Source organism: Vicia villosa, linkage group LG5 (genome assembly GCF_029867415.1).
Source record: "Vicia villosa cultivar HV-30 ecotype Madison, WI linkage group LG5, Vvil1.0, whole genome shotgun sequence".
NCBI classification, from domain to species: Eukaryota; Viridiplantae; Streptophyta; class Magnoliopsida; order Fabales; family Fabaceae; genus Vicia; species Vicia villosa.
In genome coordinates this window covers 169,579,403-169,592,105 of record NC_081184.1, presented here as the reverse complement: position 1 = coordinate 169,592,105, position 12,703 = coordinate 169,579,403, and the positions used below count along the sequence as shown (strand labels likewise).

At 33.3% G+C, this 12,703-nt stretch overlaps 4 protein-coding genes across 5 annotated transcripts; 3 read left to right on the top strand and 1 right to left on the bottom strand.

Annotated features, from left to right (window-relative positions):
- The first annotated feature begins 3,548 nt into the window (after positions 1-3,548).
- On the top strand, positions 3,549-4,475 carry LOC131606001 (F-box protein SKIP19-like). Its single transcript, XM_058878290.1, has 2 exons — positions 3,549-3,799; positions 3,983-4,475. The coding sequence occupies exons 1-2, from the start codon at positions 3,549-3,551 to the stop codon at positions 4,473-4,475; spliced, it is 744 nt and encodes a 247-aa protein (XP_058734273.1).
- Positions 4,476-6,267: 1,792 nt separating this feature from the next.
- On the top strand, positions 6,268-8,615 carry LOC131608187 (aldehyde oxidase GLOX1). The gene is made up of 4 exons (XM_058880112.1): positions 6,268-6,837; positions 6,917-7,083; positions 7,182-8,351; positions 8,441-8,615. Exons 1-3 carry the CDS (start codon positions 6,346-6,348, stop codon positions 8,347-8,349), a joined length of 1,827 nt encoding a protein of 608 aa, XP_058736095.1. The 5' UTR covers positions 6,268-6,345; the 3' UTR covers positions 8,350-8,351; positions 8,441-8,615.
- An 809-nt stretch (positions 8,616-9,424) lies between these two features.
- On the bottom strand, positions 9,425-12,603 carry LOC131603847 (uncharacterized). Of its 2 annotated transcripts, XM_058876283.1 has the most exons (2): positions 12,243-12,603; positions 9,425-9,571 (listed from the first exon to the last, which is right to left on the bottom strand). In XM_058876283.1, the coding sequence occupies exons 1-2, from the start codon at positions 12,601-12,603 to the stop codon at positions 9,498-9,500; spliced, it is 435 nt and encodes a 144-aa protein (XP_058732266.1). In that variant the 3' UTR covers positions 9,425-9,497. The 2 variants fall into 2 exon arrangements, with proteins under 2 accessions (XP_058732266.1, XP_058732267.1); XM_058876284.1 differs by lacking the exon at positions 9,425-9,571 and having other exon boundaries at positions 12,090-12,603.
- LOC131603846 (probable xyloglucan endotransglucosylase/hydrolase protein 26) lies at positions 9,878-11,558 on the top strand. Its single transcript, XM_058876282.1, has 4 exons — positions 9,878-10,094; positions 10,540-10,640; positions 10,802-10,995; positions 11,097-11,558. The coding sequence occupies exons 1-4, from the start codon at positions 9,917-9,919 to the stop codon at positions 11,503-11,505; spliced, it is 882 nt and encodes a 293-aa protein (XP_058732265.1). The 5' UTR covers positions 9,878-9,916; the 3' UTR covers positions 11,506-11,558.
- Positions 12,604-12,703: the final 100 nt, after the last annotated feature.

Sequence of the window (12,703 nt, the reverse complement as noted above, 5' to 3'; positions counted from 1 at the left end):
AGAGGAACCTAACATTGAGACTGTCAAACTTGTGACTGCTCTCACTGGCAGATGGGCAGATGAAGTAGAATCATGTGATGAAAATGTCCTATATGAAGATCTGGACGTGTCCTAAAAGGAACCTTGTGATCACCATGGCCACTCACATGTTACAACATCCTGGCAGGCATAATAAAATTTCAACTAAATCCCAATCGTCAACTTGAAGATGTCATTACTGTGGTGAGTATGATCATATAAAACCTTTTTGTTATAAATTGTCTGGAGTTCAAAAGGCATCAACACTTCACCTTTAGAAGCATCTATACATATTTGTTGAATAAAAATTTCTTCAATCTTCATTTTCTAAAGATAAAAATTTATACATATTTGTTTAATCAAAATTTCTTCAATCTTCATTTTCTATAGATCAAAATTGTTGTTTTTGAAAAACTTCTTGATATCTCATTTAGTGCCCATCATGTATACATGAAGGATTTGTTCCGTCCCCAAATACGACTCTATTTGTTATGCAATATTCTAAACGAATCAAAGGTTCAAAAAGAAAAGTGGAACAAATACAATAACAATGACACACAAACTAAACAATCCAATATATAAATAAATATTCAACCAATAATAAATCTAGAACTTATGTGAAAATGAACTTCAAACAATCAAATCTAAGATAAAAAATAAAGATAATAAAGAAATAATAACATCAAAATAAAAACCAATAAAACAAAAATAATTATTATATCCTTGATTTAATTATTTGCAAAATAGACTTTAATTGTTGATTGTGATTAAAAAACAAATTGAACTATAAATGGTCTACCAATCACCGCTTAATTTCATATATAAATATTTTTGTTCTCTTTTAAAATATTTGTTCCAACATACTAGTATTTCCTTTAATATATACTTTTATTATTTTGTCATTAGACTAATATTTTGTAAAATAAACAACCAATCAAAATCGTTTCTTACTCCATACTATAAAAGATTATAAAAATCCCAGATCAATAATATGGCGTCTTCAAGGGTTCTAGCAAGGGAAGTGAAAATGGAAAACACAACAAGAAAGCCAAATTGGCTTTAACTTCCTAGAGATGTCACATTAAACATCCCGCAGAGGCTTCATACTGTTGAAGAAATCACAAGTGCATGTTTAGTGTGTCCTTTATGGTGGAATATCTGCAAAGATCCTAACATGTGGCGCACCATTCGTATGCCCGAATTCTACAATGCACGCTATAAATGTATGGATTGGGTGAAGATGTGCCGATATGCAGTTGATCAAAGTTGTGGTCAGCTAGAAGACATTTACATATATATGTTTGGAAACGATGAGCTCCTGGAATACATAGCTGATAGGTGATGACTGATGATTATTCTTGTAACTTTCAATTCATATCAACATATTTTGTTTAGATTGTTAAGATTATTATTTGAATTTTATAGGGCGAGTAATCTAAGGCGCCTCCGGATTGTATATTGTGACAAACTTTCAGATAAATGATTTATCGAAGCTGTGAAGAAACTTCCACTGATTGAGGAATTGGACATTTCAAACAACTATCTATCTAAGCATTCTTTTGAAGATGTCGGGTCATGTTGCCCTCTTTTGGAAACACTGACATACGTCAACGATGTGTCCATTAACCAGAATGCTGAGGCATTTGTTATCGCAAAAACAATGCCTGGATTACACAGTCTTAGAATTTCAGGATGGAGGCTTACATCTGTTGGGGTTGTTGCCATTCTTGATGGATGTTCTCTCCTTGAATCTATTAACCTGGAATATTGTTATTATATGTCTTCAAAAAGTACAAGTTTGAGCTAAAGTTTGAAGAAAAGGTGCAGTGAGCAAAACAAAAAATTCATTCCACCTATACTTATGGCAATTATTGTTACCCTTGTGATTATTACTTTGATGATTTTGATTTTGATTGAAAATATTAGGAAAGAATTGGATTAAAGTTATAGGAAAATATAAATTGTGTTCTTTTTAGTTGTGTTCTTCGCCTTAAATCCTGTACCTCTCAGTACTTGGCTTTCATGTTTTATTTTCAATGAGAATATATATAAAGTACTAGAAGTACTCTTGTCCACTACAAAAAGAGAGATTCCAAACCAATTGTATTCTACTTTAAACAAGAAATAGGGTTCTTACATAACTCATCAAAATTTCATTTGGAATGAGAATACCTCCTACAAAAGAACTCATAAAAAATACATTTGGAATGAGAATACCTCCTACAAAAGATCACTTTCAAACTATCAACTTTATCAACCAAACATAATCCTCTAAGTGGGAGCAAGCACCATTAAAGTGAATATCATTCCTAACCAAACACCTTCCTTCCCTTTCATCACCCTCTTTCCCTTGTCCTACAAGGAACCTTGTGATAGTTGTGAAAAAGTCTTAAGACATCGGAAAATTAGAGAAAGATCATAACTGAATTGGAGAATGAGAAGAAGAAAATTATATGTATTGTTTCTCATCTACAAAATGGGGTAACTCTCTTAAATTTCAAGCTTAATAACATGACAGATTCTTTGAGAAGGATGAGAGATGAAGTTGATATGATGAAAGAGGCTGGAGATACAGGAGTTAATTATCAATATGATAATAAACAAAAAAAATGCCTGTAGAGAAGTTCTTTCCTTCTGAAAAGAAGAACATGATCACCATGGTCACTCACATGTTACAACATCCTGACAGACATAATAAAATTTCAACTAAGTCCCAATCGTCAACTTGGAGATGTCATTACTGTGGGGAGTATGATCATCTAAAACCTTTTTGTTATAAATTGTCTGGAGTTCAAAAGACATCAACACTTCACCTTTAGAAGCATCGATACATATTTGTTTAATCAAAATTTCATCAATCTTCATTTTCTATAAATCAAAATTTATACTTTTTTTTTAATCAAAATTTCTTCAATCTTCATTTTCTATAGATCAAAATTGTTGTTTTTGAAAAACTTCTTGATATCTCGTTTAGTGCCCATCATGTATACATGAAGGATTTGTTTCATCCCCAAATACGACTCTATTTTTTAAGCAATATTCTAAACGAAACAAAGGTTCAAAAAGAAAAGTGGAGCAAATACAATAACAATGACCCACAAACTAAAGATTCCAACATATAAATAAATATTCAACCAATAATAAATCTAGAACTTATGTGAAAATGAACTTCAAACAATCAAATCTAAGACAAAAAATAAAGAGAATAAAGAAATAATAACATAAAAATAAAAACCAATAAAACAAAAATAATTATTATATCCTCGATTTGTTTTTTTGCAAAATAAACTTTAATTGTTGATTGTGATTAAAAAACGAATTGAACTATAAATGGTCTACCAATCACTGCTTAATTTCATATATAAATATTTTTTTCTCTTTTAAAATATTTGTTCCAACATACTAGTATTTCCTTTAATAAATGCTTTTATTATTTTTTCATTAGATTGATATTTGGTAAAATAAACAACCAATCAAAATCGTTTCTTACTCCATACTATAAAAGATTATAAAAACACTAGATCAATAATATGGCGTCTTCTAGGGTTCTAGCAAGGGAAGTGAAGATGGAAAACACAACAAGAAAGCCAAATTGGCTTGAACTTCCAAGAGATGTCACATTAAACATGCTGCAGAGGCTTCATACCGTTGAAGTAATCACAAGTGCATGTTTAGTGTGTCCTTTATGGTGGAATATCTGCAAAGATCCTTACATGTGGCGCACCATTCGTATGCCCGAATTCTACCATGCACACTATAAATGTATGGATTGGATGAAGATGTGCTGATATGCAGTTGATCGAAGTTGCGGTCATCTAGAAGACATTTACATATATATGTTTGGAAACGATGAGCTCCTGGAATAGATAGCTGATAGGTGATGGCTGAGGATTATTCTTGTAACTTTCAATTCATATCAACATATTTTGTTTAGATTGTTAAGATTTTTATTTGAATTTTACAGGGCGAGTAATCTAAGGCGCCTCCGGATTGTATATTGTGACAAACTTTCAGATAAAGGATTTATTGAAGTTGTGAAGAAATTTCCATTGATTGATGAACTGGACATTTCAAACAACTATCTATCTAAGCATTCTTTTGAAGCTGTTGGGTCATGTTGCCCTTTTTTGAAAACACTGACATACGACAACGATGTGTCCATTTACCAGAATGTTGAGGCAATTGTTATCGCTAAAACAATGCATGGATTACGCAGTCTTACAATTTCAGGATGGAGGCTTACATCTGTTAGGGTTGTTGCCATTCTTGATGGATGTTCTCTCCTTGAATCTCTTAACCTGGAATATTGTTATTATATGTCTTCAAAAAGTACAAGTTTGAGTCAAAGTTTGAAGAAAAGGTGCAGTGAGCAAATCAAATCATTCATTCCACCAATACTTGATGGCAATTATTGTTATCCTTGTGATTATTACTTTGATGATTTTAATTTTGATTGAAAATATTAGGAAAGAATTTGATTAAGGTTATAGGAAAATATAAATTGTGTGCTTTTTAGTTGTGTTCTTCGCCTTAAATCATGCACCTCTCAGTACTTGGCTTGCATGTTTTATTTTCAATGAAAATATCTATGAATTCGTTGCTGAACTTTTTTCTTTTAAAAGCAAGTTATTTTATATATATATATATATATATATATATATATATATATATATATATATATATATATATATATATATATATATATATATATATATATATATATATATATATATATATATATAAAGTACTAGAAGTTCTCTTGTCCACTACAAAAAGAGAGATTTCAAACCAATTGTATTCTACTTTAAACAAGAAATAGGGTTCTTACAAAACTCATAAAAATTACATTTGGAATGAGAATACCTCCTACAAAAGAACTCATAAAAATTACATTTGGAATGAGAATACCTCCTACAAAAGACCACTTTCAAACTATCAACTTTATCAACCAAACTTAATCCTCTAAGTTGAAGCAAACACCGTTAAAGTGAATATCATTCCTAACCAAACACCTTCCTTCCCTTTCTTCATCCTCTTTCCCTTGTCCTACAAGGAACCTTGTGATAGGTGTTAAAAAGTCTTAAGACAGAGAAAATTAGAGAAAGATCATAACTGAATTGGAGAATGAGAAGAAGAAAATTATATGTATTGTTTCTCATCTACAAAATGGGGTAACTCTCTTAAATTTCAAGCTTAATAACATGACAGATTCTTTGAGAAGGATGAGAGGTGAAGTTGATATGATTAAAGAGGCTGGAGATACAGGAGTTAATTATCAATATGATAATAAACAAAAAAAATGTCTGTAGAGAAGTCCTTTCCTTCTGAAAAGAAGAAAATGATCACCATGGCCACTCACATGTTACAACATCCTGGCAGACATAATAAAATTTCAACTAAATCCCAATCGTCAACTTGGAGATGTCATTACTGTAGTGAGTTTGATCATATAAAACCTTTTTGTTATAAATTGTCTTGGAGTTCAAAAGGCATCAACACTTCACCTTTAGAAGCATCTATACATATTTGTTTAATCAAAATTTCTTCAATCTTCATTTTCTATAGATCAAAATTGTTGTTTTTGAAAAACTTCTTGATATCTCATTTAGTGCCCATCATGTATACATGAAGGATTTGTTTCGTCCCCAAATACGACTCTATTTGTTAAGCAATATTCTAAACGAATCAAAGGTTCAAAAAGAAAAGTGGAACAAATACAATAACAATGACACACAAACTAAACAATCCAATATATAAATAAATATTCAACCAATAATAAATCTAGAACTTATGTGAAAAAGAACTTCAAACAATCAAATCTAAGACAAAAAATAAAGAGAATAAAGAAATAATAACAGTGTTGTTTGTTGACGCAATAAGAAATTTGACCTAAAAATACATCTATATCCGTGCACTTTAAATAACAAATGTATTAAATTTAGTGACATGAGGGAGTAAATATTATTTTTTTTAACTTGCTATTTTATGTTATTACTTTGATATACTACAATCTTACATAATGCATGTTGGTCAAAAATTCATAACATATCCTATCTTTCCCATATCAAAATGGTTGTCCATGAAAATGGTTATTACTATACACTTAATAATAAACACATTTATGTTGGATTTTCTGGTTATAGCACAACTATTTCTAATCATGTCTCCTCTAAACAAGGATGAAACCACTAATTTGCTATTTATAGCAAATGCAATCTTATATTAAAACCCCTTTCAACTTCAAATTTTTTCCACACATTTTCTTTCAATCCGAGGCTTTCACGAGGAAGCCTCGTGAAAGTGTGTCTGTGTTCCTCATTATCAATTATGACACATTTATTATTAAATGTTGTTGTAATTCTCTCTATCTTGTTACTTGCCGCGGAAGCCAAACCTAAACATCACATACCATACAGATATCGTCCCAAGTTTCATAGAAATCCCTTACTCCCAAGATTTCCAGCTTTTGATCTACCTATAATTGATAACAATGATGAAACTCCCATTATTAAAAATCCTATCCCTACAGAAGATGTTGTAAAAGAGAATGTAAAAAAGCCTGATTTTGCAATAGCTTCTCTTGGTCAATGGGAGATAATTTCACAGGATTCTGGTGTATCAGCAATGCATGTTAATTTGTTACCTACAAATAAAATCATTATATATGATGCTAAGGTTTATCGGACATCGAGAATCAGATTACCAGAAGGCGAACCATGTCTTGCATTCAAAGATTTTAGGACTCAAGAAAATGGAATTGATTGTTTTGCTCATTCTGTTGAATATGATATTGAAACAAATCAAGTTAGACCCCTCAAGGTTTGTATTATCATATTCTTTATTTTTTTCATTTACATTGAAGAATGAATGTATATAAATTTGTTAATTATATCATTAGATAAACCGCGGAGATCCTTGGTGTTCGTCTGGAGGACTTACACCCGACGGTACATTTATTAGTACAGGTGGTTTTGCCGACGGAGGAAAAACCGTTAGACACTTTGGTGGCGGTTGCCAAGATTGCAAATGGAGGGAATATGATGAGACATTGGTTGATGAAAGATGGTACGCATATGCATACGCGACTCAACTATAAATATGTATATCATGAATACTTATGCTATAAGCACTTAATATCTAATTTGATTATGACAAATGAATAGGTATGCAACTCAACAAATTCTTCCGAACGGAGAAATCATATTGATCGGAGGACGAAAAAGTTTTAGCTACGAGTTCATTCCGTTACAAGAAGGCCAAAAAGCCGGAAAATCTTACTTTTTTCCATTTTTATATGAAACTTCTGACATTGATGAGAACAACTTATACCCTTTTGTCCATCTTTCGACAGACGGAAACCTATTTATTTTTTCAAACAATCGTTCCCTCCTTTTGAATCCAACTAACCATAAAGTAGTACGTACCTTCCCCGTTTTACTCGGCGGATCACGTAACTATCCCGCCTCAGGTCAGTCTGCTCTCCTACCAATAGACCTCAACGCGGAAACCATCAAGGCGGAAGTCATAGTCTGCGGTGGAAACCTCCCCGAGGCTTTCCTGTTAGCCGAAACAAAGAAAATATTCCTCCCAGCTCTTCAAGATTGCGGTAGGTTAACAATCTCCGAGAAGTTCCCCAAGTGGGATACTGAAATGATGCCATCGAGGAGAACCATGGGAGACAGTCTTATCCTCCCGAACGGACAGCTTTTGTTCATCAATGGTGCACAGTTAGGTACAGCTGCATGGTGGGATGCTGAAGCACCAAATTACACACCAGTTTTGTATGAACCAGAGAAGCCTAAGGGGTTGAGATTCAAGTTAATGAAAGCTACTCAAATTGCAAGAATGTATCATTCAACTTCCTTGGTTCTTCCTAATGGAAAAATTTGGGTTGGTGGAAGCAACACACATGATACATATAAAGATAATATTAAGTATCCAACTGAGACTAGGATTGAAGCATTTTCTCCTCCTTATTTGGATGAGGCTTTTGCTAGATATAGGCCACAAATCAATGAAGTTGCATCTCAGAAAGTGTTGAGATATGGAGATTTGTTTGAAACTGAATTTTCAGTGGAAGTTGGGTTTGGTTTGACAGCAAATGATATAAAGGTGACAATGTATGCACCACCTTTCACTACTCATGGTTTCTCCATGGGTCAGAGACTTGTGGTTCTCAAGATTGATGAGCTCATTGAACAAGAACAAGGAAATTTCAGGGTTAAGACGGCGGCGCCGCCGTCGGGGGCTATTGCTCCTCCTGGATATTACTTGCTCTTTGTTGTCCACCGTGGTATACCAAGCACAGGAATATGGGTGCACATTCAATAAAAGTAGAACAAACAAACTCTATTTCTCATCATTATTTATTTATTTATTTTTTCAAGAAGAAATGTAAATTTGAAAATCTTTTCATTTGCAGTTACGGGAGAAATCAGAAAACAGAAGAACATTTTCATTCTTGCAAGGCTTCAAATGTGCTATTGGTTAACACATTTATAGTTACACTTGGTTAAATGCGTGTAGTAAATATGTATAATATGCTCTCAAAAAGCTGTTTCAAGTGTAATGATAATCTTATGGGTGTGTTTAGAAAATTTTGATGAAAAATTGCCATAGACAGGAAGTTACATATACCAGTTTTTTAAAATTACAATGAAAATGACCTTAAACTTGCGGCAGCAGTTACCCACACGGTTACCAAACACGTTCTACAAAAGATATTAAAGAGCTTGATCTGATAGACTCTATTTCAAATTACAAATTATTTTGATCCCAATTCATGACACTGTAACATTTTATTTAAACAAGAAAATCAGAAATATGCAATCATGAAGATGACAATTTGATTTTGATCGGAAAATATAAAAAATATTATTTTATTTTATAAATTCATCTCGTTGAAATTCTGTGTACATAATGTTTAAATAGCTGTCCTGATTTAGAGTTTATGATCAAAGAAAGATAAATAAATAAAACAATAACTTTCTGCACCCTAAAATGACTTTCAAATGTACACATTAAAAATAAAATAAAATTGTGTTCTATAAATACACTCATAACCATGTTTTGTTTTTAGATATGTTGAAAATAGAAAGTTGTTAAAAAAAAAATCATGAACTGAATCGAACAACCGAATTGAAGTTAAAATAATTGAGCTGTTATGTTTGATTAATGAATTAAACCATATTATACACATAATTTTAGAATCGAATCAAAACTAAAAAGATAATAAAAACAAAGTTTTCGATTTTTTTAAAATAAAAAAATAATTTAATATTCAATTGATTTGGTATGGAAAAAATTGACTTCTAACGAGTTTGAAATTTTGAAACGATTCAGTTTAATTTAAGTGAACTTTTACTATAATTCGGTCCGATTCAGTTTTCTCAATGAACTATACCATTCACCGACCTAGTTGAAAGTGAGACAAATCAGCTTTATCATCCAACACGTAGCTGAATGTATTACCATTACCATTAGAGCCACTCCCATCCTAATAGTCTCGTGGAATAATTAATGTTCCCACCCAGGCTTGGCAGCTTCATGAACCCTACGCGCACACATAAAAAAAACCACCTCTATTTCAAATTATTCACAAGCATTTAAAATCAGAGACATTCTTGAGGTAGCTATTTTTTGAAAAACAAAACAACAAATTGGAATCACATTTGACCACTAGTATCCAATGAGGAGCCAACTTATTTATGAATCCTGAAATAAATTCTTCAGGCTCTCCATTTTAGAAGCAATAATGTCATGACTACAAATCCCATGAACATGGATTTCATATTGCTGATTGGAACTTATATAAAGACAACTAGGCAACCAATTATGAATCAACAAGTTTTAACTTCATTATTCATAGAACTACAACAAACATAGGTGCAAGTTTTTCATGGGGGTTAACATGGCCAAATTTGAAAAAATGTTGGTAGCTTTTTTTATCTGTGCATTTGTATCCAACGTAATCCAGGTGAATGCAGACTTTTCAAAGAGCATGTACCTCACCTGGGGTGTCCAACATTCTTCAATTATTGGTGAAGATCTTCACCTTGTGTTGGATAAAACCTCGGGTAAATTTCTTTTTATACTTAGCTGCATCAGTTTTGGTTTCAATAGACTTGGGTCTTCTAGCAGGATAAAATTTTGGAAACAATGCAAGTCACTGCTACTGCGCTTTACGATGCTTTCCACTACAATTTTTCTGAAACTACAATTGCTCGCTTTTACATACCGTGCGGTTGCACCGTGACTTTTAAAAATATCAACATAGGCTAAACCTTATGCAAACTGCGGTAGAGTGAATAGTATGTTGCAAATGAATATTTAGTATAGACAAAATGATATTATGATTTATGACCAAATACCAGAGAATCATGTCTATAAATTTATACTAGCACTAACGATTTGCAATCTGACAGAACATTATGCAAACTGCAGTAAAGTGAATAAACTGAGAAATGTATACATCGGTTATTGGCTAATGTGGAAACATATGGTGTTGCCTTTGAATTTCAGGATCAGCTGCTCGCTCGAAGAGATCTTTCTTATTTGGAAGTATTGAAATGTTAATCAAGCTGATACCAGGAAATTCTGCAGGAACAGTCACAGCGTACTATGTAAGTTCACTCGACCTACAAGAACTATACACACAACACATAATCTCTCTTCTTAAATTCCCTAAAAAAAGATAAATTTAAATGTACTCTAGAACAGTCAAATCTATCATAATTGTGCTAGTAAATGAAATGTTAATGCTTCTTACTTAAAATCCACGCAGCTATCTTCCGCGGGAAGCCATCATGATGAGATAGACTTTGAGTTCTTAGGTAACAGTTCAGGACAACCCTACACAGTCAACACTAACATTTATACACAAGGAAAAGGAAGCAGAGAGCAACAATTTCACCTCTGGTTTGACCCAAGTGCTGGTTTTCACAATTACACCATTCACTGGAATCCCACAGAAATTGTGTAAGTTGTAGCAGAACAAAGCAATTCACTTTCTCTATTACACAACAACTTACTATAATATTAATTAATACCCATCTAATTTCTTAATTCTCAATTCTCAGGTGGTATGTCGATAGCATACCAATTCGGGTTTTCCGGAACTACGAAAACGAAGGCATTGACTATCCAAACAAGCAAGGAATGAGGGTTTATACCAGCCTATGGAACGCAGATAACTGGGCAACAAGAGGCGGTCTAGTGAAAACCGATTGGAGCAACGCACCATTCAAGGTAGGGTTTCATCATTTCAGAGCAAGGGCTTGCAAGTGGAATGGAGCAGTTAGTATTAATCAATGTGCCTCCAATGTCAAAGCAAATTGGTGGAAATCTTCCATCTACAAACAACTGAGTTATGGCCAGATAAAGCTATTGAACTTGGTGAGGAAGAATTTTATGGTCTATGACTATTGCAAAGACTACAAACGATTCAACGGACACATCCCTCACGAATGCTTCAAAATACAATCCTAATTCCTAATTCTATTCTAAAGATTTGCCATGAATAATCAACCATATGTGTTCAATTTGTCACGATCTTGGTGATTTAGTGATTTCATTCTTGTATTGAATCAAATTATCATCTTATATATAAGAAGTAATAATAACAATAAATTTCCGTGAACAAATCGCTTGTTATCTACGAAGCACATGCATCGGAAACATGACATTGACACCATACAGACACGTCTATTATGTAAAATCACTTTTTCATTAATTGAGATAGCACCATACATGAAGCATATATAGTAGCAGCATAGATGTAGCATAGTTATAGTAGGTTGGCTCTATATAATCATAACAACTAACAAACTTGTAACTACCGTAACTAACCTTACTAACTACCTCTATCTATAAATATATTAACTATCAAGGTGGCTTGAGTGACAAGTTAGCTTCACTAACTTGTTCTTGGTGTGATAACGTCAACACCGGTAATAATAAATAAAATAAATTAAACGCAATCACAAGTGTTGGTGTGAATTTCGGACACTAACACATAGACATTTTTCAGAGATATCCGTGCTATAGAGCTTAGCTCTTATACTCAATTCATGTCAAACATAAACCCTGGCTTTTTAATTGAATTCGAATCTCGTAACTTCAATTACACATCATATTATACAGAAATTAAAATAATGAAACGGAAAGAAAGAAATCAAGCTATGAATTGATACATAAGCAAATTCCGATGATGATGAGAGCAGTACCGAAGAAAGTGCGGGGGAGATTGGTTTGTTCGCCGAGGAGTGTAGCAACGACAGCAGTGGAAGCGAAGGTGGTGGCGTTTGTGACGGGGACGGCGAGGGAGAGAGGAGCTTCGGAGAGGATGGAGAAGAAAGTGGCGGAGGCGGAGAGGTTAACTAGAAAGGGGATCGAGTATTGCCAAATGGAGAGAAGCATAAGCCAGTTGCGTAGAGAGAACGCGATTTTTTGAGCGAGATTTGTTGATTGAGGATGTGGTTGTTTCGCGGAAGAGGATTTGAGTGCTTCGTCCCAAAGAAGTGCACCACGGCGCATGATAGCGTTGGTGGCGCCCCATATTATTCCCACTGCGATCATCTTCTCCATCTTTGCTCTCTCTTTCACAGTTTCACCTTCTCCGCATCGCACTCCCTGAAATCGAAGTTACTTTTTGCACCTCCATCTTTGGACTCATCTTAGTTGGGCT

Bases quoted from the DNA above. Each gene is read 5' to 3' on its own strand.
- LOC131608187 (XM_058880112.1), top strand. From the start codon at position 6,346: ATGACACATTTATTATTAAATGTTGTTGTAATTCTCTCTATCTTGTTA. The intron at 6,838-6,916 runs GTTTGTATTATC...TTATATCATTAG, and splicing joins ATCAAGTTAGACCCCTCAAG to ATAAACCGCGGAGATCCTTG. The intron at 7,084-7,181 runs GTACGCATATGC...ACAAATGAATAG, and splicing joins ACATTGGTTGATGAAAGATG to GTATGCAACTCAACAAATTC.
- LOC131606001 (XM_058878290.1), top strand. From the start codon at position 3,549: ATGGCGTCTTCTAGGGTTCTAGCAAGGGAAGTGAAGATGGAAAACACA. The intron at 3,800-3,982 runs GTGCTGATATGC...TGAATTTTACAG, and splicing joins TGTATGGATTGGATGAAGAT to GGCGAGTAATCTAAGGCGCC.
- LOC131603847 (XM_058876283.1), bottom strand. From the start codon at position 12,603: ATGGAGAAGATGATCGCAGTGGGAATAATATGGGGCGCCACCAACGCT. The intron at 9,572-12,242 runs GTACTGCTCTCA...GTGTGCGCGTAG, and splicing joins TCTCCCCCGCACTTTCTTCG to GGTTCATGAAGCTGCCAAGC.
- LOC131603846 (XM_058876282.1), top strand. From the start codon at position 9,917: ATGGGGGTTAACATGGCCAAATTTGAAAAAATGTTGGTAGCTTTTTTT. The intron at 10,095-10,539 runs GTAAATTTCTTT...TTTGAATTTCAG, and splicing joins TGTGTTGGATAAAACCTCGG to GATCAGCTGCTCGCTCGAAG. The intron at 10,996-11,096 runs GTAAGTTGTAGC...CTCAATTCTCAG, and splicing joins TGGAATCCCACAGAAATTGT to GTGGTATGTCGATAGCATAC.